The 25,268-nt window shown below is 45.5% G+C and overlaps 2 protein-coding genes across 9 annotated transcripts in view; one reads left to right on the forward strand and one right to left on the reverse strand.

Moving 5' to 3' along the window:
• Positions 1–9,456, reverse strand: part of SH3YL1 (SH3 and SYLF domain containing 1) — a 48,837-nt gene extending 39,381 nt beyond the window's left edge. The window contains exon 1 of the mRNA XM_021667526.2: positions 9,406–9,456. Within this exon, the coding sequence (XP_021523201.2) occupies position 9,406 (1 nt within the window). The 5' untranslated portion in view covers positions 9,407–9,456. The remainder of the gene's footprint in view (positions 1–9,405) is intronic.
• Positions 9,457–10,434: 978 nt separating this feature from the next.
• Positions 10,435–25,143, forward strand: ACP1 (acid phosphatase 1). Of its 8 annotated transcripts, none has more exons than XM_064363791.1 (8): positions 10,460–10,523; positions 14,739–14,781; positions 15,006–15,167; positions 17,506–17,579; positions 17,822–17,935; positions 22,198–22,259; positions 23,854–23,959; positions 24,101–25,143. In XM_064363791.1, exons 3-8 carry the CDS (start codon positions 15,083–15,085, stop codon positions 24,176–24,178), a joined length of 519 nt encoding a protein of 172 aa, XP_064219861.1. In that variant the 5' UTR covers positions 10,460–10,523; positions 14,739–14,781; positions 15,006–15,082; the 3' UTR covers positions 24,179–25,143. The 8 variants fall into 8 exon arrangements, 7 of the variants coding, with proteins under 7 accessions (XP_021531881.2, XP_021531882.2, XP_064219859.1 ...); XM_064363788.1 differs by lacking the exon at positions 17,822–17,935 and adding an exon at positions 17,667–17,780 and having other exon boundaries at positions 10,462–10,523; XM_064363789.1 differs by lacking the exons at positions 14,739–14,781; positions 17,822–17,935 and adding an exon at positions 17,667–17,780 and having other exon boundaries at positions 10,449–10,523.
• The last annotated feature ends 125 nt before the right edge of the window (positions 25,144–25,268 follow it).

Genomic DNA, 25,268 nt, shown 5'->3' on the forward strand with positions numbered 1-25,268 from the left:
TGGAAACTCCGTGGCTATTTGAGAACAAATTTCTGTTCCTGTAAGCAAAGCCGTCGGAGGTAATTTGTGATGGCCGCCCAGGAAACCAATATAACATGTACAAGAATGCTCATTGAGGCAATGTTTTCAGTAGCAAAATAATAAGTACATTTATAAAACCAAACAACCTAAACTTTCCTTAAGAGGAGGATGGACACAGTTTGGTAGAGTATTAAGACGAATTTCTGTACAGCACTTTAAATAAGCTGGAGCTACATGCCTCAACATAGAAAAAAATAAATCATATTCAAGGTAAAAACAAGCTGCACAGAGACGCACGGAGGACGAGGCTTTTACGTAACGGACATACACGCTTACGTCTAAAAGAATAAGGATGTTTGATTTGATGGCAGACGCGGGTCGGGGAAAGACCAGAATCAGGGAGAGGAACACGGAGGCCTGAGGAGACGCGTGCTCTTCCCTTTGCCATGCAGGTCATGGGTGTAAATCACACTATTCCCCAGTCCCTTGTGCCAGAAATATGTTACATAAAAATCACTGCATAATCTGAATACTGTGTAATTAAAATATTTAAGTATTAGTGGAAACATGACTACAGGTATAAAATGTATATTATGAATAATTCCTCCACAAACTATCATTTCAAACCTTACTTCTCAGGGCCAACGATATGACTTGAAAAGGGTATGGGAAAGTAAAAACGTGCATTTATTTGTTTTACACAAACGTGTGGTCACAGAAGCCCCCATCCCTCACTCCAGACACACACGCGAACGGAATTTGAAAGACGAGGCCTCGATGATAGATTGTTCGCTAATTACTTGTTTGTTGCATGTCATGTAACATTGACAATCCCGGAATGTGAATTTTCAGGACCTGAAAAAGTTACTCATGTTCTCAACAATCATGTACTTGTTTAAAATGAAAGGATCCCATTTTGATGATAGCCTTAAGACACTGAAAGCCTGATATTCTTTTTACTTGCTGTGGTGAATATGGAGAGGGACACACAGAACAATTCTCAGAAGCACATAATTCTTACATCAGGAAGGAATCGTAAGACATCCATTCAAAATGATGTCAACTTATCGGTATTCTTCTATTTTTTTTATTACTAATGCTTTGATTTTAAAGTTTAGATTTAAAGGGTCTTATAAAACATATAAATGAGGAAAATTCCAAGTGAGTATTTGGGCCATTAAAGTACATTTTATGGAGGTATATTTTAGTCATGATTTGAGTAATGAAAATTCTTTTTTCTTCTTTTTGTTTTTGTTTTTGAGATGGAGTCTGTCTCTGTCGCCCAGGCATGAGTGCAGTGGCGTGATCTTGGCTCACTGCAACCTCCGCCTCCTGGGTTCAAGCGATTCTCCTGCCTCAGCCTCCCAAAGGCTGGGACTACAGGCACGCATCACCCTGCCTGGCTAATTGTTTTGTATTTTTAGCGGAGATCGGGTTTCACCGTGTTGTCCGGGCTGGTCTTGAACTCCTGACCTGAAGTGATCTGCTTGCCTTGGCCTCCCAAAGTGCTGAGATTACAGACGTGAGCCACCGTACCTGGCCCCCAAATCGAAAAATCTTTCTTTGGTATTCTACAAGCGATCAAGAAAAAGATACGGGGTCAGGGATATTTTCTATTTTCCAAATTTCCAATATAGCATTTATGGTATACTGGATTGCTAGATGTTGGAAACTCCACTTAGTGAGGACACACTCAGAGGGAACCTGGCTTCACTGCGATTTTCATTGCTAAAAAGGAGAAGGAATATTGGTTGCGCTGGTGCGAGTTAGCTAGACTAATGAGAATATAACTGGAAAACGGACTGATACCAATTTGTCTGCTTATAAGGTAAATGTGTTGACTGTAATTTTGATGGAAATACGGGACGAGCTGCACATGGAGGGCTCTGTGGTGGCTGTGGCGCTGGGACAGCGGCCGTCTGCCCACGAGTGCCTCCCGTGCCATCGCTTGGAGCTGATGCATCGTTTCTACGCTGAGGCAGTCAGGAGTGTGTTTTCTCCTCCCTCATCACTTCCTGGATAAAGAGGACTTTGACGGCAGAGCCATGGAGGGAACGACAGCAGATCTCGGGGTCGCCACCTGCAGGGGATGCCCACGGCCGAACAACCACATTCAGCTATGATGTGACGGAAGAGTAACTCTCAGTGTGTTAAGAAACTGAGATTCGAGGACCTACTTGTTATTGTGGCTAACTTTACCCTAATTAGTACATAAAAAATCATTCGGCTTTCTCTATGGTGTTTGCTGAACAAGATAAAGAAGTATTTGAAATGTTGATTTTTGAACTTAGGGTTAGATTTGACTTATTTTTAATATGCATTTTAATCACTTAAGCGGCAGAAAAGTGAATAAAATACTTATCAAATGTAATTATACTGTATATTAATATTTTTATCTTTTTTGATTGCATATTATTAAAAACATTACTTGCAAGTCCTCTGAAAAGCAAAACAGTGATGTTGCTTTCCAAATAAACATTAAAATGGACAAGCAGATGCGTCATCTTGGTCTACCCAGCACTCCTATCAGCAAGCACACCCTAAAACCGTTTAAGACTATAGGATTCGATCCTGCCCCTCCCTCGTCAGGACCCCAGCCCCACTGACTCCTCTGTCTACACCTTCCTGTTCGGCTGGGGTAGCTGTGGCAGTCCAGGTCCAAGCAAGACGCTACAGAGAGGGAAGTGCAATGTGAGAATGATTGACTATGACAAAGGATACAAGGCAACTGTATGGCCCCTAGGCTGTGAGAGTTCTCAGGAAGGAGGGCCCGGGACAGATTCAGCCCTCGTTGGAGAAAGCGCGCTTCAGCCCAGAGATCAACAGAGATGCCCACGGCTGGACACGCCAGGGGTGCTGGTGAGCAGAGGCCACTCTGGAGAGAGGGTTCCGCAGCTGGTGGTGTGGACGTGCAGTGGGAGCCTGGGTGCTAGCCAGAACACGAGCCCTCTGGGGCTGGGGGGAGGGTCTGATTTCTGACCAGGGGCTTGGAAAGGACTTCCCTAGGCCAGGTTGGAGGGACCTCATCCTCTGCCCGAGGCTGGGGGTCTCCACTGGATGTCCCTCTCTCCCTAAAGACCCCTCCTGGCCCCCTCCTGAGGAAGCTGATGTCCTGCCCACTGCAAAGTGGTCACACTTCAAGGAATGCTGCTTATCCCAGAACATAAACCGGGTGGGGAGGCGCGGGCCTCTGGGAGCCGCGAGGCAGGAAGTTGGGAACTGACAGTTGGATTGGCCAGACCCTGACAGGTGGCTCGCCTGTGGCCTTTGGAGTAAAAATGGCTTTTAGATTTGTTAATGGTTGGAAAAAATCAAGTCAAAAGGAGAATAATATTTTGTGTAAAAATGCATTTTCAAAGATGAAATAGATAAAATCACAAGAGAGAGCAGCGGTAACAGCTGGATATTTGTGCTCTATTTTGAGGATAAGAAACACTAACTGTACCTCAGTAAGTGAAATGTCACACCCTCGATGTAGACAATTCCATTCGTCTCACCAGGAGACTTGCATTGCAAAAACATAATTATTATACTTTCAGCTTTGCCAATGAAAAATGTGTGGAAATTTGTTCTCTCTTGCTACAGAAGTGCCGACGTATCTTTAATTTCACTTCCTGGCCTACGTAGCCTAATATGCATACTGTCTGGTTCTTTACAGAAAAAGGTTTGCTAACCTCTGACCTGTGGAATACAAATCATTCCTCAAGACCAGTTTGAAACGTTGCCTTCTACAGGAACCATTCCGCACAGCCCCTCAAATACACGAACCTTGCCAGGCAGGGTGCCACTGTCACACCATTTGAATGGGATTGCAGCCACTGTCACACTGGACTCCGACTGCCTCACGGGCTCTCCCTTCCTCCTGGCAGCCACGTATCCCACCAGGCTGCACAAAAACCACCTGAGAAGGACCTGGGAACGAACCCCTCACATCCTGCTTAAGTGGTCTGTGTTTCTTTGTTAAAAATGCCGACGCAGCCTAACACGGACAAATGCTGACTCGATTACGCCTGTGGGAAGAGCGAGTGGGGCTTGCTCCTTCCTGGCCTCCATGGGGTCCTCTGTATTCCCTAAGGTTCTGCCTCTGCTACTGACACTCAGACCTCAGATGCTGCCCAGGTTCTGTGACTTCAAGCACCATTTATATTTGGTAATTCCCTAAGTTTTATCTATTCTTTAACTGTCCTTTAAATTCCAGACTTGTAATATCAATTGTAGCAATTCAAATGCAAATATTCAAATACTAGAACTCGAGATATCCACCTGCCGATCCCCCCGGGCTGGAGTCTTCCTCTCTAGGTGGAGTCCATTGAGAGGTGGTGCTCATACCTGGGCCAGCTGTGATTTCTTAATTTCTCACATGCCCACAACCAATCCATCAGCAAACCCTATGAGAACATAAACCTTCAAAACAGACTCAGAATCTGACTGCGTTACGCCCCTCCCTGCTACCAGCCCGGCCCTTTGTGGCAGGCTCCTGGTTGTTAGATCCCAGCATTGGCCTGTGGCCAATTCTCCAAAGAAAGGCTGTGTCCAGGTAACTTCTCAGACAATATTACTCCACCGCTTAGATCTTTCCAGGTTTTCCCATCACATGGAGACACTCAGTCCGCACCATGGCAGATACACAAATGTGTGTGTGTATATATATTTTTGTGTATCTCCCTCACTAGAATGTAAGCTCCATGAGGGTGAGCACATTGATTATTAATTGTAATATCCCATTTTTTTTTTTTTTTTGAGACAGATTCTCGCTCTGCCACCCAGGCTGGAGTGCAGTGGCATGATCTCGGCTCACTGCAACCTCCACCTCCTGAATTCATGCAATTCCCTGCGTCAGCCTCCTGAGTAGCTGGGATTATAGGCACCTGCCACCACGTCTGGCTAATTATTGCATTTTTAGTAGAGATGAGGTTTCATCATCTTAGCCAGGCTGGTCTTGAACTCCTGACCTCATGATCCACCTGCCCCTGCCTTCCAAAGTGTTGGGATTACAGGCGTGAGCCACTGCGCCTGGCCGTGCCCAGTAAATATTTGTGAAGTGAATAAAACATTTTGTATGGCTTTCAGGATTAGTGAAACCCTGTGAGGGATCCCTGCGTAGACTCATTTGTATAGAAAATGCAGTGGATTTAGAAGACAATATACTCAGTAACAGCAGTTTCTCAGCTTCTTAGACTATGCAGCATTTTCCAGACCTTGAGGGAGAGGTCAGAGCCTTTCTCCAGGACAACAGCGAGAACAAACACAGTCAAGCCGGAGCGGAGTGCCAGGAGACCAGGGAGCTAACCCCAAGCAGAGGCTCCAAGAAGCCTCAGAGACATCTCCACTGCCAGGTGTGCCCAGGAGAGGAATGCAGGGGGAGGCGAAGCTCACTCCACAGGTTCCTCAGCACAGAAGGTGTGGGTCAGCCAGCCAGTCCACCGGCAGACGGAAGCTGCTATTAGCCTCTAAGAGAGCTGGACTCTTGGAATCTCGTGTCCAATTCTGTGGCGTTATCAGCAGTGTTTTAGGGTTAACAATAACCAAAGACAAACAAGCAAATCCGTGGGTAGCTAAGACACACCCGACCCCTGTTATCCATCCGCACCTCAAACGCCAGTGCCTCCAGGGAGAAAGGGGGCCCAGGCTTGATTGGAAATGAGGTCTCATGATAAAATGTTTATATTTCTGGCACTCAGGTTTGTGACTTGGGATAACCTGCACATTTGTCTTTCCTTCCTCCTTCCTTTGTACTCTCACCGTTTCTACCACGAAACTGTACAATCCTTACAGACCAGAACTGTATTTTTTACCAAGTTGTGACTCCCTAAAAGTCATACATGTAGATACTCAATACATTTTAATTGTATACGTATATACAAATCATACATATATCTAGATGCTCGATACATTTGAATTCGTTCACTGGAGTGGAAACTTGTTCTTTCTGCGGCTGAATATTTCATCTACTTTATTTCAGAGGCAGCACGACTTGCCTGCTTCCATCGATGCTGCAGTCACAGTACCGGGAGTGGACTGGATGAGCCGAGGCTGCTGTATCAGGCCAGCATTCCTCTCTGTGCCACAGCAGAACTTTATGACTAAAGCTGGTCCAGTGCCAGCATCTGATGAGGGACTTGTAGGAGCTGCCAGAAGAACATATTCCAAGGCACTTCTGTTTCCACTTGCTGTGGGATTCTGTCTCCACAAGGGGAGATTCTGAGAGCAAAGCCTCAGTAGGAGAGCCTGGCAGGAGGTGCAGACAGAAACCGGGCTCTGCAGAGCCAGAACCTCTTTGTCACATGGACCAGCAACATCCTTTTCTGTTAAAGCCAATGTAGACCAGATTTTCTGATACATACAACTGAAGCACTGTAAATAATACATAAATCTTATCCCCTCAGAAGACTTTATACTTTGAACTCTCTCAACCAAGCAGTATTAGAGCAGTCCAATAAGCAAATTCCTCACTTGAGAGTTGCTCTTACAAACATCCTGCCGTAGGGGAAGTCATGGCCTGATCTGTAAGCATGGGAAGAGAGCCGCTGGACCTGGGAATCAGACGCAGCCTCGCACGGCTACCGACTGCAAGACCCATCCTAGACCCAGCCTGTGTCACTGTGAACCCGCTGTTGACAAGGCTGGTCACAGTGAAGACATCTTCAGTGTGTCAGCTGAACTACACATTCTATTAAACTTCTAATAAAATCCTGCCTGCTCACAGTTACATGCAGTGAATTTCTCTGTCAGAACAAAAAAAAAAATATGCAAATAAAATTTTAGATATGAGTCCCAAATCCCATCCTCAACATCAAATGATGGCTCACCGATTTTTCCTCTGCTATGCCATAAGGCATACGGAGCGTGACCTGATCAGAATGCCGATGGCCCTTTCCATCATATTGCTGAGGTTATGAAGATACAGGTCGTTACTAATGAAGCCTCTTATACCTCACATCATGGTCAGCATCTGAACTCTCATAAATGTCTTAAGTCCCTTGAATCACGCAACATCTCCATAAATATTTAAGTTTTTTCCTAAGAAAAGGGTGGCTGCCAAACCTCAAGCTAAGAAACTTTCAGATAAAGTTTTCTTTAAAAAAAAAAGTTTAAATGTTAAAAAATTTTATAGTAAAACATTTTTTAAACTAGAAGGGTTTATAAAATACAGGAAAGACAAATCAGCATAGGATCTGGAAATAATCTTAGGTATTGATCATAGGTCTATAAACTCAGTGCTGGGGTCACTGGGGTCACACAGGGACGTTGGAATCCTACTTGGAGTAAATTGCCACCTGAGGAGAGACAGTTGACTACTATTTCCAATCTAAACCTTCACCAAGGGTCAGGAATGAAAGCAAGAAGACCCAAGAGCCCCTCTCCAGCACTGTCATTACCAGAGAGAATCAGATTCCCAAACTTTTGCTTCCCTTGTATTATTTTCTTCAAAGGACTCTCTTATGAAAGGAGTACTTACAGGAAAGAAAGCTTAGTAAATTTGGTTTTCTAAGTTCTTATTAAATACATATTCATCAAATTATTGAATGTTACACTTTATGTGAAATGGAGGTTAATTCACTAAAATTCCATCTAAGAACTGGAATGCTCCTAAAGATAGACTTAGAATAAATTGAAGAAATCTTAGCCAAAAGAAAGTGTATCTATCTAATCTTTAAAAAGGCTTTGAAATGTTGCCTTAAGCTACTTTTATTAACAAAATTGTATTTTGAACCCCACTGCTCGACAACTGTGGCCTTTGTTTCTTAAGTCAATTCTTACCTTTCTGTGGCCTTGTCAGTTCTCAAAATAAAAACCTGTCTCTCTGGTCAGATGATTAACTTCCTGAGTCAAACTTTAAACCAGACTCCCATTTGAACATCAAGTGCCAGCCCAAGCTTGTTTCCAGTCCTCCAACCCCAGGCTGTGGCTGGGGAACGGGGAGGATGGAGGTTTCTCTGCTCCCTCGGGAGACAGGAAAGCCCTTTATTTATTCCTGCCACCCCTGCTCTCCAGCTGAAAAGTGTGATCTTGGTACAGAGCAGGTCCACACATGCTACACTGGTCTGACCTTTTTAGTAAAAAAACGGGCTCTTCCCAAAGAAAATTTTTAAAGAAACGTCATGTGCTTAGGTCTCAAAGAGCAGAGAATTAGGTCTCAGAGGACGCCATTCACTGGCAAATAAGCCAGCGAGCACAGGACTTGTGACGCCCTCAGCGGAGTCCACACAGCTGAGCTTTCCCTTCGACGGCATCAACCTCCTAGGATTGTGGATATGCCAGATCCTTATTTCTGCGGAATGAGAAACCTCCTGAGAATAAAGATTTCCCAAACAGAACAAAAGTATCAAATCACTCTTGGTCGGCAAGCATCATTTTAAACTTTTTTTTTTTTAATGTACAAAAGATGAGGGGCAGCATTGACTAGTTCTACAGAAATTTTGCTTAAATAGAACACGAGTGAACCATATAACCAATTCTCCTTAAACATAGCAATTTGCAAACATCAGTTCCTGCACGAGTATTTCAATAACAGGTCAGCCCACGGGAGTAAACAGCACTTTAGCCTCGAGACCTGTTATTTCTCTGTGTGTGTACAGATTTTCCAAGTCATTACTAATCAGATATTCCCTCCATCTCAATAAAAACACCTGGGAGAAGAAATCAGGACAGGCATCTCCTGTAAGCAGAAGAGAAACCGGGCACCTTGCGGGGCAGCCTCGTGTCACTTTCCAGCGCCGCGGGGGAATGGGCGTATCGCTTCAAACAAGTGGAAAGGACACACTCCGGCCAACCGCGTAAATCCCCTTTCCTAGCGGCGGTCCACCGATTCAGGGCAGTTTCACACTTCCTTCAACAAGGGAAAACTATCTAGAGGTCCCGTGGTCGCCGCGCCCCGCGCCCGCCCCGCGGCCCCAGCGCCAGGTGCGCGGCGCTGGCCCTTCTCTCCTCCCAGGCCGGGGGCGGAGGCCGCAAACTCCAACGACGCGGGCGCCCCAGCCAAGGCTTCCTCCGCGCCTGCCGCGGGTTCCACGCGCATTCCGAGCGCGCGCATCCGACCCAGCTCCAGAGCCGCCTCCGTGGAACCGAAGGAGGGTCGCCGACACCTGGCCGGTCAAATATTAGGAAGTCATAAATAACACGGCCATCGCCGACACTGCGAACTTCGGAACGGCGTTTCTGACAATGGAAGAGACGGTGGCTAAACCTCAGTCAAACTCGCTGTGGTCAAGACAGTCCTGGAAACTTTCTATCTTAGCTTTGGGCGGTTTGCGGCCACCAGGCGCGCGACCCAGAAACCCCAGAGGCTTCGCGGGTTCTCCGCCCTCCTCCTCCCGCCGACGCCCCGTTCCGCACCGCGCCTCAGGGTGGGGGCGGCCGGACAGGCGGCCCCCCGGTACTCACTGGTGCCCGCCGGCCGCGGCGCCCGGTCCCGAGGCTGCCCAGGAAGAGGAAGGCGCACGGCCCCGCCCCGCGGACGCGGAGGCCCCAGCGAGCGCGCACCTGCGGCAGGTGAAGGAGGCGGCGGCGCGGGACACCTGCCGTGTACGTTTCGCCGGACAAATCCCACGCGCCCGCCGGGAGGCGCTCGGGCCTGAGCCCTTGGGGACCTCGGAACGCTCGGTCTTTATGATCGAAAAGCCCAGGGGCCAGCGGCGGCTCCGGCGTTGGGGGCGGGGGTCTCGGGGGGCTCCCAGGCCCAAGGCCGCCCTGGTCCCGCGTGGACCGCACAGGGCTCAAGGCAGGTTTCCCGGCCGGGCCCGCCCAGCCCCTCTCCGCGAGCTCGGACGGCGCGCCCCACAGCCAGCCACGTGCGCGGGACTCCCGCTGTGCCCCAACCCAGGTGGGCTACCCCCGGAGCCGCGAGGCCTGAGCCCGCCCCTACAGGTGACTTGCGGCCCCGCCCCTGCAGGTGACTTGCGGCCCCGCCCCTACAGGTGACCCGCGGCCCCTCCCTCTCTAGGGGACCCGCGGCCCCGCCCCTACAGGTGACCCTCGGCCCCGCCCCTACAGGTGACCCGCGGACCCTCCCTCTCTAGGGGACCCGCGGCCCCGCCCCTACAGGTGACCCTCGGCCCCGCCCCTACAGGTGACCCGCGGACCCTCCCTCTCTAGGGGACCCGCGGCCCCGCCCCTACAGGTGACCCTCAGCCCCGTCCCTGCAGGTGACCGGCGGCCCAGTCCTTGCAGGCGACGGACCCTCCACCTCTAGGGGACTTGGGGACCTGTCCCAGCAGGCGACTCACGGCCCCGCCCCTGGACGTGACCCGTGGCCCCGCCCTGCTCGGCCCCGCCAGCCCTCGTGCGCCGCAGGACCGCCCAGACGATTGCGCAGGCGCGGCCCACACACACACACGCGCGCGGTCCTGGCGGCGTTACTGCGGGAATGCGCAGGCGCGCGGGGCGAGGCTGGCAGTACGCATGCGCCGCGTCGGCGTGCGTCACGAAGCGGTTTCTTGGCGCCACTACGCGCGGGAAGATGGCGGAGCCGGCTGCGAAGTCCGTGCTGTTTGTGTGTCTGGGTAAGAGGGCGCCGGCTGACTCATGTTCTCACGTCCCGTCGAGGGTTTGGTCCGGCTTATGCGCTGTGGGTTGTGCCGCCGAGCTAGGAACAGTGACGGGGAGGAGGCCGGGGCCTGGGGGCCTGGGGCGTTCCAGGAGCGTCCCGCAGCGCCCCTGCCCAGGCTGCCCTCTGACCCTGCGTCCCCTCGCGCCTGCCGTGTGGCCGAGGCTCTTGGCACCTGCAGCCGCGGTCCCTCCAAGCCGAGGTTCTTCCCTTTGCATCTACTAGGATTCCTCTCGTTCCCCTCCCGTGGGCCCGGGTGGGCCTGGAGACTCTCAGGGGCCTGCTGGGGTCTCTCAGGGCCCCACGACAACACTGTTTTGCTTGCGGGTTTCCTCAGCCCGTGCTTAGATATGGACCTGAGCTAAAGCGAGCTGAAGTATGGTTTCGGGTTTCTTGATTATAAAAGCCAAGCCGAGGAGACCCGCAGGTCCCTATATAACCTCGGCTCATGAAAAATGAAAGTGCATTTTATTAATGGCTCTTCAGGAACTTAACAGCGTAAATTATTTTCACTCCTAGAATTTCAACACTTAGCTTGCCTTACTTCAAATAGAATGGACTTTCCTTTTGGTTTTCAGGGATCTTCCTTTGGTGTCGCACTGCAAGGTTGTATTCCTCAGTTCCTCCACCCTGAGAGGAAGGCCTAAATTGTCTATGGTCCAGGTTCTTAAAACCTTCTGTGAGTTTGCATTTCCTGCAGAGTGAAGTTTCTGTTGTTTTTACAGACTCCCCGTTGTACCTCCTGTACCTTTTCCTGCTCACGCCCTCTGGACACTGCCTTCCAGAACCTTTGGTTACTCCCCAACCCCTTACGTGCTTACTGAGCCTTCATTGCCGGGTGCCCATTATGCATTTTGCCTGGAAAGTCTTTTTATTTTATCAAATCAAACCCAAATATTTCCTCCTTTGCTTTCCCAGACCATGAGTTGCTTCTTGTGATTCCTTAGTGACATCATTTATTATACAAATTTTACTATAGTTATTTGATAGTCTGTTGAAATCCCAGCTAGTTTAATTTTCTTGAGGGCAATAACTGTGGCTTATTTTTCCTTTTATTTCCAGCTTTAGGACAATATATGATAAACACTGACTAGGTTTTGTAGAAGTTAATTTCTGTGAAGGAAGAATTAGAAGGCTCACCTTGTTTCACGTTGGTAGTGGGTATCATTTGATTTTAAGACTCACTGAAGGCTGAATGATGAAATCAAGTTTATTAAACAGTAGTTTGGTTAAGGGTGGTTACCAGATAGTAGTCCATTCCCTTGTATATTTTTGATTGATATTGTCGATTGTTCTGGTATAATGCATCACGGTCGCTGTTAATGGGGAAGTGTATCCTTGCATATACAGTAGTCCCACTTTAGCTTTAGGGGATACATTCCAAGACTCCCCAGCGGATCCTGAAACCGCGGGTAGTACCAAGCCCAACTGCCGTCAGCTGGAACACGTGTTTGCTCATTTCTTCCACCCACAAATGTAATGTCGTTTCCACCTTAACTGAGCACTTACAACTGTGGTCGCAGCTTTGCAGTTGGAGGTGAGACAGCAAAACTATCAGGAATTTCTTTTTCCTTTTTCACATCTTCATGGATAGAAGATTTGTTCGTACCATAGATCTTAGTAACCTCAGTATACGATTTTTTTTTCTTTCCATAAGAAGTGAAAAACTTTCACCTTTTTACTTAAAGGTAGTGCTTATGGCTTCTCTTTGCCGTATCTGAATCACTAGCTTCGCTACTCTTATGAAGTAAAGTAAGGGTGGCTTGAACTCAGCCACTGTGATAGCATCACAATGGATCTGACAACCAAGAGAGCAGTAGGTGGATAGACAGCATGGATACGCTGGGCAAAGGCATGATTCACTTCTGGGGCAGGACGGAATGCGATGGCATGAGAATTTATCCTGCTACTCAGAACAGCACATAATTTAAAACTTAGGAATTACTTGTTTATGTAATTCTTCATTTAATATTTTACAACTGAAGCTGACCACGGGATAACTATGGAAAGTGAAACCTTGGAAAAGGGGGGACTACTGTATTTCAATACAGTTCAGTTATTACTGTTATTTTTTTGAACACATGCTATGTGGCACGCGCTCCTCTAAGTGGTAGGGCTGTATGGAGTGGTGAACACAACAGACAAAACTCCCAGCCTCTCTGGAGCTCACGTTCTCTCAGTTACCAGCAGCATTAATTGGTGTGCTCAATTGGTTGGTGTGAAGCATTAAGAAAAATAGAGTAGAAAGGGGAAATGGAGTGGAGTGCGGTTTTGAGTAGGATGGTCAGGGAAGGCCCCACCTGACAGATGACCTTTGAGTAAAGACTTGAAGGAGGTGAGGAAGCAAGCCTAGGATATTTTGGAGAAGCATCCTGAGCCCAGAGGAAATTGGTTGATACTGGTAAAGGTTTTGAAGGGAGAATACTGGCCACGGTCATGAACTGCAGGGGAGCCGCTGTGGCTGGGCCAGTGGCCGGATACCTTTTCTCAGCCAGGACTCCTCATCTATACCTGAAGATTTAGCAGATAATTTGAGTGACTGTTTTCTCAGTGCTTCCATTGTAGATGTGTAGGAAGACGTTAATTCCTTATATACACTGGTCCTTTAGGGCAGGAGTCTGCAAACACTTTGTGTAAAGAACCAGAGTGTAAATATTTTAGATTTGCTTCAAAGGCCATACCAAAAAGGTGTAGCACAAAGCAGCCGTGCATACGATGAACCCAGCTGCATTCTAGTAGACCTTCATTTGTGGACATCAGAGTTGCATGGAACGCCATATAATTTTCACATGTCACAAGATACTCTACCTTTGGGTTTTTTCCAACTACTCAACAATGTAAAATTCTTACCTCTGTGGGCTGTACACAAAGATGGTGGACCATGGGCCAATTTTCAGACCCCTGTTTTAGGTCCAGATCTTGGGAGGCCATGTGAAGACTTGGGCTTACTCTAAATAAGCATTGGAGAGTTTTGAGCAGAGGTGGGAAATGATCAAATTTAAGTTTCAAAAGAAGTGTTTCAGCTGTTGTTTTGAGATTAAACTGGGGGTGGAGATGCCCTTACTTGTTTGTTGGGTGGTGAGTAGTTGCGTTCTGAGGGGATTTGAGTGGCGAATGCCATTTTACGTGGTAGAGGACCGTAAGAATTGTATGCTTTTGAAATGTAAAAATTTTATTCCTTCAAAGCATTTATTTGGACCCTTTTAAGACTGAAGTGTAGACAGAGGTTTTTCATTGGTGAAGTTAATGATGGAAAAGAACTGAGGTCCTCATTACAGCACAGTTACTAAGGGTGCTTTATATTTTTGTAAGATAGAGACTCACTAGTGAAGATGATGCAGGAGCCATGACCCAGCCAGCATGGTTGGTGGAGATAGCGTGTGCTGGGTGCTGGGTCTCACCTCCCTCCTGGGTGCTGGGTCTCACTTCCCTACTGGGTGCTGGGTTTCACCTCCCTGCTGGGTGCTGGGTCTCACCTCCCTCCTGGGTGCTGGGTCTCACCCCCTACTGGGTGCTGGGTCTCACCTCCCTGCTGGGTGCTGGGTCTCACCTCCCTGCTGGGTGCTGGAAAAGACAAACTTGAGACTTTACAGATTGAAACATTTTTCTACAGGCATTTGAAGATAGAATGTTCAGTTTTTAGAACTTCTTCCATAGGTCAAACCTGGAGTCCTTACGGTGTTTCACTGATGACCAGGGTGCTCCATTTTTTCATAACACAGTTTGGTGGCATCAGCTTTCGAAATCAACAGGGCAAGCTCCTACCGGCCTTTAGAACAGTAGATAATGCAGGTTTTCTATTGTTGTTGGAGAAAGAAGCTGTTATTTTACAGTTAACGATAATTATTTGTAAGGTTGTGGGACTAATCTTTATTTTTAGATTCTGAGATATTAGGCATCTGTCACTGCTTCTGCTGTTCCACAATAATAATAATGGTCTTAATTTGGAATACAATGTATGCTGTTAAAAATTTTCCTAGGGTATATGGTGATGGGTAGAATAGTCACACACCCATGGGAAGCCTTTCAGTAATTAAAATGGTGCCGATGACAATACCTGTTTAAAAACTAAACAGAATTTAGAATGTGGAAAGGAAAAACTTCACAACACAAATTAGCATAAAGAGGACATTCAAGGCTAATTTACTGTTTTTCCCTTTACGGTTTGTAGGTAAGATTTTTGACTGCTGTGGAAACCAGTCTCTGGGGAAAAAGTACGTAAGATGCTCAGGCCTTGCAGTGTGGAAACTGACGGCTGTCGTGAGGCAGTGAGCTGGTTTTCTGTACTAGGGAGTTGGGTATGTTTATAACACTGGAAGATCCTAATTGTATATGTTTAGCGTAAACAGAAGACCCTAATAGTAATAAAGAGTAAACTCCTATTTAGTGCTGTCTGTTCTCACAGTTCCTCTTTTTCGTGTCTGTTTCTTTAATTCAGTTCCTAATGTTTAGACTTAGTATGGTGCTTTGGTGTGAAAGAGACTGGAAGGCCTCAGCAGCCCCAGAAGCAAGGCCATGGAAACCATTGTTCACCTTCCCCAAGGTGTGTCAGAGGAACTAGAACTCCTCTCCCCCAGAGCAAGCCATGACACCTGGAAAGGTCAGTCTCTCCCGTCTGCCTTCTGTTGAAGAAACCATTGCAGTGGGGTCTGCTTCATTCCTGGGGTAGGAAACGCTGCGGCCCTGCTGGGTTTCCCTGCTCAGTTTACTCCGATGGATCATTTCCTTTTGTCCAGTCTCATTTCTACGTGGCTGTTTATTGGTCATCTAAGCATAAAAACAGTTTCCCTGGGTCTTTGGGTCTTCATTTCTGAAGGCTTCCATGTCACATAAAACTTGATTAAATAAATTTGTTAGCTTTTCTCTTGTTAACCTGTCCTTTGTTACAGGGGTGTCTTCCGTGACCTTTGTGATAGGTGAGGAAAGCTGTCACACCTTTCCACTCTGACGCTGTCTTGTGTTTGCTCCTTCACACGAGCCTCTTAGAAGGTCTTTCCAATTCAGTCATGTGCTCTTCTAGTGTTTTTTCTTTAGCCCTGCCAGTCATTTTGGTAAGCTGTAGGAAGGGTCTATGTTTTAAACAACACTCTTATCTTCAGGCTAGGGCACAGTGCTTGGCACATAAAGAGTGGGCATGCAAAATGTGTTTGAATAAGTCATATTACCCCTTTCCGTAGGACTTTCTGTTTCTCTTCCTAGTGGCTGCACAAAGTCCAAATCTTGGCCCCGTGTTTTCGGGCTCCCGTATACCAGCCCATCAGTTTCCGACACTTGCTCCCTGTACCTGAAGCATCGCAGCCTTCCTGCTTGGTGCCACAGTCCCCCTGAGTTAAATGGCTTTCTCTTCCTCTGTCCATTAAGATCCTGATCATCCTTTAAATATCATCTCTAATCTTTGTTTTTTCTGGTAAGAAATTTTCTTATATCTTATTTTTGCTTTGTAGCATCGTTCTTTTTCTGTGCTGCCGTAGTATATTGCTTCTCAGCATTCCTTTTTCTACTTTTATGAGAGCCAACTGTATATCTCCTGTAAGTACATTGCTTGCATATGGTTTATCTGTTTTGAGATGAAGTCTTATGTCTTTTTCCTCGGGTAGAAAGGAATTTGGTCCTTGCCTTGGAGCTTTCTAGGAGTGACGGGAGTGTCTTGGTCATTCAGGGTGGCCCTCATTATTGATGCTGATGAGATGGCTCAGGGTGGGGGCTGTGAGCCTCGTGTGGGAAGGGAGGGAGCCCGGAGATTCAGTTCCGCTGAATGGCCAGCGATTCAGCACCTTGTGTCTCCCTCCAGAAACCCCCAATAAAGCTGCAGAACACCAAGGCTCTGAGGAGCTGCCTGGGTTGGCAGTGCTCTCTGAACATCATCCCATGTTGATGACAGCAGGGTAAGGTGTCCCGGAGGACAGTGGGGCTACCTGTTAGGAAACCTCCCAGAATGTGCCCTTTGGGTCCCTTGCTTTGGTTCAAGGTTTTAATTTTTTGTTGTTGTCGTTGCTGTTATTGTAATGAAATTGTGAGGGTAAATGTTCTGCTTTCCTGAGTTTTTGTGGAGTGATGGTGGGGAATTATCAAACCTGCGAGAGTCCTTGGGAACCTGGATGTCTCATGCTGGTCTGGAGTAAGGGTGGCCCTGGTGTCAGACGTGGTCTGGAGAGCGGTGTCCCTGACCTTGGCTGCTGATGCCTGGATCTGTATCCTCTGGACTCAGGGCTTTTTGCATGTGGTCGCTCAGTAAATGTTGGTGTTGAATTGCTGTTTATGCTTAAATGCATGTTAGTGTATTGTTTTGTGAAACAATATTCATCCTTATGTGTGATATACTTGACCCTTGAACAACAGGGGTTTGAACTTGGAGGGACTGACTCGAGGGATATTTTTAATCAGGTGTGGATGGAAAATACCATATTCTCTGAAGGAGAAACCCATCTATATAGAGGGCTGACTTCCTATACTTGGGCTCCAGATTAAACAGGAGCCAGCTATGGGACCTGCGTGTGCACATTTTGGTATAGTGGGTAGGGGTGGGAGGGTGTCCTGAACCAGCTCCCTGTCTAGTGAGGGACATACCACTGTATTTTAATTTTATTCTGTTATTTCATTTTAAAATAAGCCGGTTACAACACACTTTATTTTCATGGCTCACTCCTGGATCATTAGTAGCAACTCTTTAAACAGTAATTTTGGTTAAAATTGTTTTTTTGATATCTTCGTCATCTGTACTTGGCCGGTTGGTGCCACATCACTGAACTTGGGCCTGATGGGCTCTTCTCCAGCAGGGTCTACCCTCCTGGGCGGACAAAGGTGTCAAAGGACGGTGTCGGCCTTTGTTTTTCCTGAGGGATAGCGTGGCCCCTGCGTGTCAGGTGTGTGAAGAGGGGGAGCTGGCGTGTCCCCTTCCATCCAACCTAACCCTCTGTCACCCTTTCTTTTTTTTAAAGGTAACATTTGTCGATCACCCATTGCAGAAGCAGTTTTCAGGAAACTTGTAACTGATCAAAACATCTCAGAGAATGTAAGTACCATTTATTATGTTAAAGAGACCAACCTTAACTCCTGGGCAGGAAATTGCCAAAAAAATTCCCTGTTTCTTCCCCTGCAGTGGAGGGTAGACAGCGCGGCGACTTCCGGGTATGAGATAGGGAACCCCCCCGACTACCGAGGGCAGAACTGCATGAAGAGGCACGGCATTCCCATGAGCCACGTTGCCCGGCAGGTACCGTCCTTGGACTTGAGGTTGTGTGTTTTGTGTTTCAGTGGGTCATTGACAGTGGTGCTGTTTCTGACTGGAACGTGGGCCGGTCCCCAGACCCAAGAGCTGTGAGCTGCCTAAGAAATCATGGCATTCACACAGCCCATAAAGCAAGACAGGTAGACAAGCTCTTGTTCAATTTCTAATATGTAGAGTCCAGTAACTTGAGAAGTAGTGAAAAAGATTAACCAGACTTACCTAGTAATGAATGTGTTTATTTAGTGTGAGTTTAACCAGCTACAGTGTCCATTTTGTTTCACTTCTGCTTGCACAGGATTGAAAGACTTGCATGATTTTGGAATTTACTTATTAAAATGTACATGAAAGCCAGGTAATTTATAATGAGAGAGCCTGACTGTGAGCTGGGGCTAGACAGTGCTCTGTGTTCTGTTCCTTCCTGCATAATTTTTATTAAACATTTAGGCCATAGTAATTATACTGCCTGTATTAAGAGTTTGTTGCTAGAATTAAGTTACATACAAAAACATTTTTTCGACTGTGAAGTGCCTTGGTAACGTAGGGTAATACCACCAACATTATGGACACATAATTACACTCAAGTTTACAGTCTGATAAAGTCAGAACCAAATTCTGCAATTTCAATTGAAGATAACCCTGTATGTATATTATCAATTAGAAGCCGAAGTTGATTTTCTAAGAGTTCTTTATTTAAATGACGTACTCTAGGACGGACCTTTTCTGAAATGGAATTCTCATTGGTCAGGTGATTAAACATTTTTACACAATTTGTCCATCCTAATCTCTTCAGGCTTTTGCTTACCTTGCCGGTTTCTACTGGCCGTTGTTGGAAATAGATTTATTTGAAGCAGTCTTTCAGAAGTTTTATGTTTTTCAAGTTAGATTTTTTTTTTATACACTAAGTGTATAATAGTGGATGCGAATCAAGTATTTTAAATACATATTAGAAACTTTTTTTAAAGAACAGTTTTAATTTCCAGTTTTGGAATCAGTATTTGCATGTGTTTTTTGCTTTTCCTGTTTCTTTTAAGAAAATTTTAAGGTATGTTTTATGAGTCAGTATGACATCAGAGCTTTGTCACGTTTACAAGTTCTTTTCCTTTACCAATGTCACAATTTATGTGATAACTATTGTACATTTCTTAAAATCTCAACTTTCTCAGTGCCTTAGTGAAATGTTTTTAGGGCGCCTGTTTCGTTTTAACGCTTACAGTTAGTCTTAGAGTACGTGACCTTTCTGCCCAGGCAGTTGAAAGGAGACTTTTTTTTTTTTTTTGCTTTATTATACATGATTTTCTCTTTTCAGTAAACTGCATGGATTTGTGTCCACATAGCAGCCCTCTCCCTACTCCTTCAGAGGTCCCCACAGAAAAATTTGTTGTACTTTCTAACTTCACAGAAGTGGAATTACAGCACATACTGTTGGCTGTCAGCTTTTTTTTTTGTTTTCTTGTGAGAATCTCTGTGTTGTTGATTGTAGCACTGTGATTGTCATTGCTGGATACTGTATCATTTCTCAGTTGGTCCGTTCTACTCTTAGTGGGGGTCTGGGTGGTTTCTAGTTTGGGGCGACTGCAGATACTGCTGCTGTGGGTCACGGTGCACACCTGCGTGTGGTTCTGTTGGAGTCCTGCCCAGCAGACAAGCCGGTGCACAGTCTCATAAAATACACTGGGGATGTTCCCTCTTTTTTTCTCTAAAAAAGTTGTTGAAGATTGATAGTATTTCTGCTTATCGTTTGAAAAATGCATCTACTGGGTTGTCTTTTTGTTGTCTGTTACTTTCTCTGGCAGTCTTTCGGTTTTTCTTTCGGTATTTAGTTTTCAGTAGTTTTGGTGTGGTGGGCCAGATATGACCCTGAAGTTGTGGCTCGATGTTTTTCAACAGTTTTGGAAACTCCCCGGCTGTTATCTTTTCAGGTGGTACTTTTCTTCCTCCTTTCTCCTGAGATGCACCTAACGTGTACAGTGAACATACGTTTCTTATGCTGTTTTACTTTTATCCTGTTTACTCTTCTGCAGTCTGACATTTTCAGATGACCTGTTTTCTGATATATGAGTCTTTCTGCTGTTTTCAGACAGTATAAAGATTGTCTGTTGTTTACTTAATTCTTTAAGTTTTATTCTTTTTTTTTGTGGATTCTAGTGTTCAGGTGAAATTGTGCGTCGTGCTCTGTGTTTTCTTGAACACCCTGTCATAGCTGCTTTAAACACATGGCACATCTCATTACGGACCGTTTGTGAGTCTGTTTTCCTTTTCTGTTTTTTTCTCTTTGTTGTTTATCTTCGTGTGTGTGCGCTGCTCTAACAGTACCTGAGACTGGATAATTTCCAACTGACAGGGATTTATTTCTTAGAGTTGGGTTGTGAAGTCCAAGGTCAAGGGCTGTGAGGTCCTTCTTGCTGCATCATCCTGTGGGAAGGTGGAGGAGTCAAGAGAGTGCCCCAGAGTGAGCCAGGAAAACAGAAGAGGGACACGGGAGAGAGACAGGATCCATCACCGTCAAGAGCCCACTCCCAAGATAGTGGCATTCATCTCAAGGTCCCGCCTCTCACTGTTGTTGCACTGGGTTGGGGGACACGTCCAAACCATAACACACAGAGTTAAAGAGTTCTGCTGCTGAACCACTTGAGATCCCTGTTCCGAGGCCTCGTCAGTGCCCAGTTTTAGCGGGAAGAGAAGTGGCAAGCGGCAGGAGTCTGCAGATAGGGGCCTGCGCCTTTTTTGTAAAGAGTGCTTATTGGAACACAGCCAGACTTACTAATTCACCTATAGTGTGCGGCTGCTTTTATGCTAGAGCAGCAGAGCTAGGGAGGCCGTGGGGCCCACAGAGCCTGATTGTCACTGGGGCACACCGATGCTTTTGGAGGGGGTTTCTAGTTGTTTTTCGTAGTAGGAATGATTTGCCACAAGCTGTTTCATTTACAGCTGCAAGTGGACATCCACTACTGTGCATTTGTTACATAAATTATAGCTGTTTCTTTTCTTTCTCAATTATCGTAACATCTAAAAGTCATGTAACAGTCACTAAGTCTTTTTTTTTTATGAAAAACTTACAGTTAGTCCAGAATTTAGAACAAGTTTAGTATTAAATCCTAGAGCATTTCTCACAGAACTAATTTGGAGAAATAACATAACACTGTCCAGGCATGGTGGGTCACACTTAGAATCCCAATAACGCTTTGGGAAGCTCAACAATGCTTGAGCCTGGGAGGTCAAGACCAGCCGGGACACCATAGTGAGACCCATCTCTACGAAAAAAAGTTAAAAAATTAACTGGGTGCTGTAACATGTGCCTGTAGTCTTAGCTATTTGGGAGGCCAAGGTAGGAGGACGGCTTGAACTCGAGAGATTGAGGCTGCAGTGAGCCATGGTCTTGCCACCACACTCCAGTCCTGGTGACAGAGTGAGACCTTTTCTCTAAAAACAAAAAAGAGAAAAAAGTCAGTATTACACTCATTCTAGATTTTGAAATAAGTGTCATGGGAGTGTTGACAAAATACAGTCCATTCTGTGACTGGAAGTGCACACTAAATCCAAAGCTTCTCATGGTTTAAAAGAACAAGTTTATTAGGAAAGTTACACTTTCCACCTTTGTTCTGCAGTAGGTATGTTTATGTTCTTTCTTATTCTGCCATTATTTCCAGTAGTCGAAATTCACAGAAGTTTTTTCATTTATATTTTAAGTAGGTGTATTTATAGATTATGTCAGAAAACAGTGATAAGCTTTCAGGTTGTAATCAGCAGAATTACTGAGTGGCATTCCCTTCTGCGCAGGTTTCAGTTATGGATCTTGGATTAGAGTAAAGGAGTATCGGTTACTACTCCTGTTTCTTTCTTAGTGAGCACCTCTGACCGCCCTGCTTAATACTCCTCCTCCCTGCCCGAAGGTGTCTGCATCCCCTCTCTGCTTGCTTTCCTCCAGGGCATCTGTGCCTCCTGCGTGTTGCCTGCCCCCTTGTGGAAGGGCAGTGCCACAGGACAGGCGGTGTCCGCTTGGCTTGGTGTTCGTCACTGGGGCCCAGGATGTTCAGTGCTTGTGCAAGAAAAACAGAGCAGAGTAACGAAAGGGTTCAATATGTGCCATTTCAGTACGTTGAGTGTGTTACACGTTGTTAGTAAGGAATTGAAGCTGATGTATAAACATGGTGTCTACACATTATACTATTTTATGATTCTTTTATGGAACTTTATAATACAAAATTTCTTTGCAGTACAATTTTGGGAACTAGGTTAACCCTATTTTAACTTAAAAGTACCCTCAACATTATTTAATTAGATAGTTAGTGAGTAATAAGCTCCAATACAGCAGTTTTTTTTTCCTTTAGTACTGCTTTGCGTCCTCTAGGCTTGAATGGTAGAAATATAAACACTGTATTTTGACTTCTTTATTCAATTTTAGATTACCAAAGAAGATTTTGCCACATTTGATTATATACTGTGTATGGATGAAAGCAATCTGAGGTAATCCTGTTTCTGAGAATATTTCTGTTCAACTCTCAATTCATAGGCCAAGTAATTTCTTGTCCAAATTTACTTTTTCTATTATTTTAAAGTTTTTAATAGTCAGTGATGGTCTCTATTTATTTAGAACAGCAAAAAACTTAGCAATCTAAAATTGTCTCATAGGTATTTACAAGGAGATACACCTTAGAAAAGGGAAGTCCAGTTATTAATAGCGTGATTGGAGAACTAGCTTGGCTGTGATGGTTCCGCATCAGCCACGTTGCTCTGCGTGAGAACGACTTTGTTGTTAATGTCTCCAAGTTCACAGCACTAGTGCGTGGGTGTGGGAGTCAAGCCTAGTGCAGTGAAGCAGGGCCCTGCCATATGCACCCACCCCAGGCCCCTGCTTACGGCACCATGAGGAACTAATCAGGATTTACTGTGACGCCAGGATTCTAACTTGCATCACCACCTGTTCGTAAGTACTAAATGTTTTTGATGAAGAGAAACTATGCTTTTAATTACTTTTGTACAAATGAACACATAGGGATGCGACAGTTTTTTTTATTATTAATTAGGACTTTTATTAAAATGCATGCATTTTTTTATTTTTATTTTTCAGTCCTTACTCTATTCTCTTTGTTTTCCCTGACACCATAGCTTATAGGTGTCGTTAAAAAAAAAACCTTGTTAGAAGACTCCATGTGCCTGGACTGGCACTGAGCACCGTGTTCCTTCGTGTGGGGCAAGCGGAGGTCCTGCGGCCTCACGTTCGCGTGTGCCACTCGCTCCCTGGAAGCTCCTCCTTGCTGCTCGGGCCATGTGGCTCCTATTTGCCCCTCATGGGTCAACTGAAATTCATTTCTGTATAGAGGTATTCCGCTGCCCTGTCAGTAGGCCAGATTGTGCATGAGACTTAGGCCTGCCCTCAGTTCTCGTCCTGCACCCACTCGTGAGCTGTAGACGTTCAGCGCCGGAGCGCCTGGCTGTCCGTTCCCACGTAAAGCACATGCCTGAGTCATCGACTCATCTGTCGCAGGTGCTCAGTCAAAATGTGTTACATGAATGGAGGCGCTGAGTTAAGTTTGCCTTTTTCTTTTGTAGCGACGTGAAAGCTAAAGGTGGAAGTCTAGAGTGAAGCTGAGTTTTCAGCTTGGGCAGAGGCTTGAGGAATAAAGGAAGGAAGAGTAATTAAGGAGTGGGTCATGCTGCGGGAAGTGCTGTCGAGACACCTGAGGATGGAATTGGTAGCCCTTTGTTTTGGGGCTGGCTCATGTGGTGGTTTAGGTTCCTTTCTATCACCTTGTTTTTCTCTCTGAAACTTGGTTGATTGTCTCAAAACATATTTTGTGGGAGAAAATATAATTACTGTATATTTTGTGTAACAAAATCAGTGAGAATAAGCTGCTGTTGCAAGCTCTCTTGCCCAGAGAGAGGGTGGTAGCATACAGCTGTAGAAAGGGCCGCGCAGGCCTGCCGTGTATTCTGCTTCATTCAAACCAGGTCACTCTGTCTTGATTTTGATATGGGTGTTTCATAAGACCCTAACAGATGTCCCTGTTTAACTTGAAACCATAGATGAGAAAACTAAGTTCATGTTTCAATTTTACAGAGATTTGAATAGAAAAAGTAATCAAGTTAAAACCTGCAAAGCTAAAATTGAACTACTTGGGAGCTATGATCCACAAAAACAACTTATTATTGAAGATCCTTATTATGTAAGTACAGTTTCTGTTTTAGAGTTAGTATGAAGACCCAACACGTCTGTATTCTGCCATATTAAATAACAGATTAGATTGTCTTAAGGATGTTTTTGTTATTCAGGTTTTGCCATTTTCTTCTCTTACCTGTCCATTTAGGGGAATGACTCTGACTTTGAGGCGGTGTACCAGCAGTGTGTCAGGTGCTGCAGAGCGTTCTTGGAGAAGGCCCACTGAGGCAGGTTCGTGCCCTGCTGCAGCCAGCCTGACTAGACCCCACCCTGAGGCCCTGCGTTTCCCGGTCAGTGTGTAATAATGTTCCAGAGCCCAAAGTCCCAGCTCTACTGTTTCTTACCATAAAAAATAATTGTAGGTGGAAATCAGTTGTGATTGGCAGAAGAATAAATAAAAACGTTTGATTCAGACAGTTTATGGGGTATGTAAAGCATTCTGACTAGTCGAACGTTGCACTTTGCCCCAGTCACAAAAATAGCTGAACAAACGACATAAAATACAGTGAAGGAAAACCCCACTTGAAGGTCCAGGTCAACATCTAAGCCCATCGAGACCTAGGTCACCGAGTCTACCTCCTCAGTAGGTTTGTGTGGGTGGCCTGATGGAGGGCAGCTGCCCTCTGCTCCCGGCGCTACCTCTGTCTTCCCCAGGGCCTTTTATGTGTTCACAGTAGCCCCTCCGTAGGAGCTCACAGTATAGATTAGAGGTGTTTTAATTTATACACACCCATAGTGCATACTTGAATATTGAAAAGATAGAGAAGACAGACAGATGTATGGAATCAGTCATTAGCACCTGTAATACTTCTCGATTTTGTCGCGTGTACTACGTGAGGAGGTCAGCTCATTTGCTCTCATCTGAACCACTTGGCCTCTGAAACTTAATTCCATCCAGAAGGAAGGACATTTGTATGCTAGTCTATCTGTGGTCACTTGAGGAATATGACTTTTATATGCACGTCACCCAAATGTCCAATATAAATTGGTTTATTTTTAAAAATAATGTTAAAAATTGGGAAAAGTTTTATTTGGCATGCGTAAATATTGATTGTTAAGTATCCTTCATCAGCATTTAATAAATGTATAGGCAGATACAGGTAATTTCTGTGTATTTTGAGTTAATGTCAAAATCATATGAGTATTTCAAAATAAACAGGGGAGTTATAAAAACACAGCTAGAGATATGAATCTGGTGTCTGCCTGATTTTTATTGACAAGGAAGCATTTGAAAACATTACATTTTCCTTTTTATATGATCTGTGATGTCATGTGTGCATGTTTATCTTCAGGATGAGGATAAATGATGAAAATAA

Source organism: Aotus nancymaae, unplaced genomic scaffold, assembly GCF_030222135.1.
Source record: "Aotus nancymaae isolate 86718 unplaced genomic scaffold, 86718_ANA_hifiasm-v0.15.2.pri h1tg000057l, whole genome shotgun sequence".
Taxonomy (NCBI): domain Eukaryota; kingdom Metazoa; phylum Chordata; class Mammalia; order Primates; family Aotidae; genus Aotus; species Aotus nancymaae.

Bases quoted from the DNA above. Each gene is read 5' to 3' on its own strand.
- ACP1 (XM_064363789.1), top strand. From the start codon at position 15,083: ATGGAAACCATTGTTCACCTTCCCCAAGGTGTGTCAGAGGAACTAGAA. The intron at 15,168-17,505 runs GTCAGTCTCTCC...TTTTTTTTAAAG, and splicing joins AAGCCATGACACCTGGAAAG to GTAACATTTGTCGATCACCC. The intron at 23,960-24,100 runs GTAAGTACAGTT...CTGTCCATTTAG, and splicing joins TTATTGAAGATCCTTATTAT to GGGAATGACTCTGACTTTGA.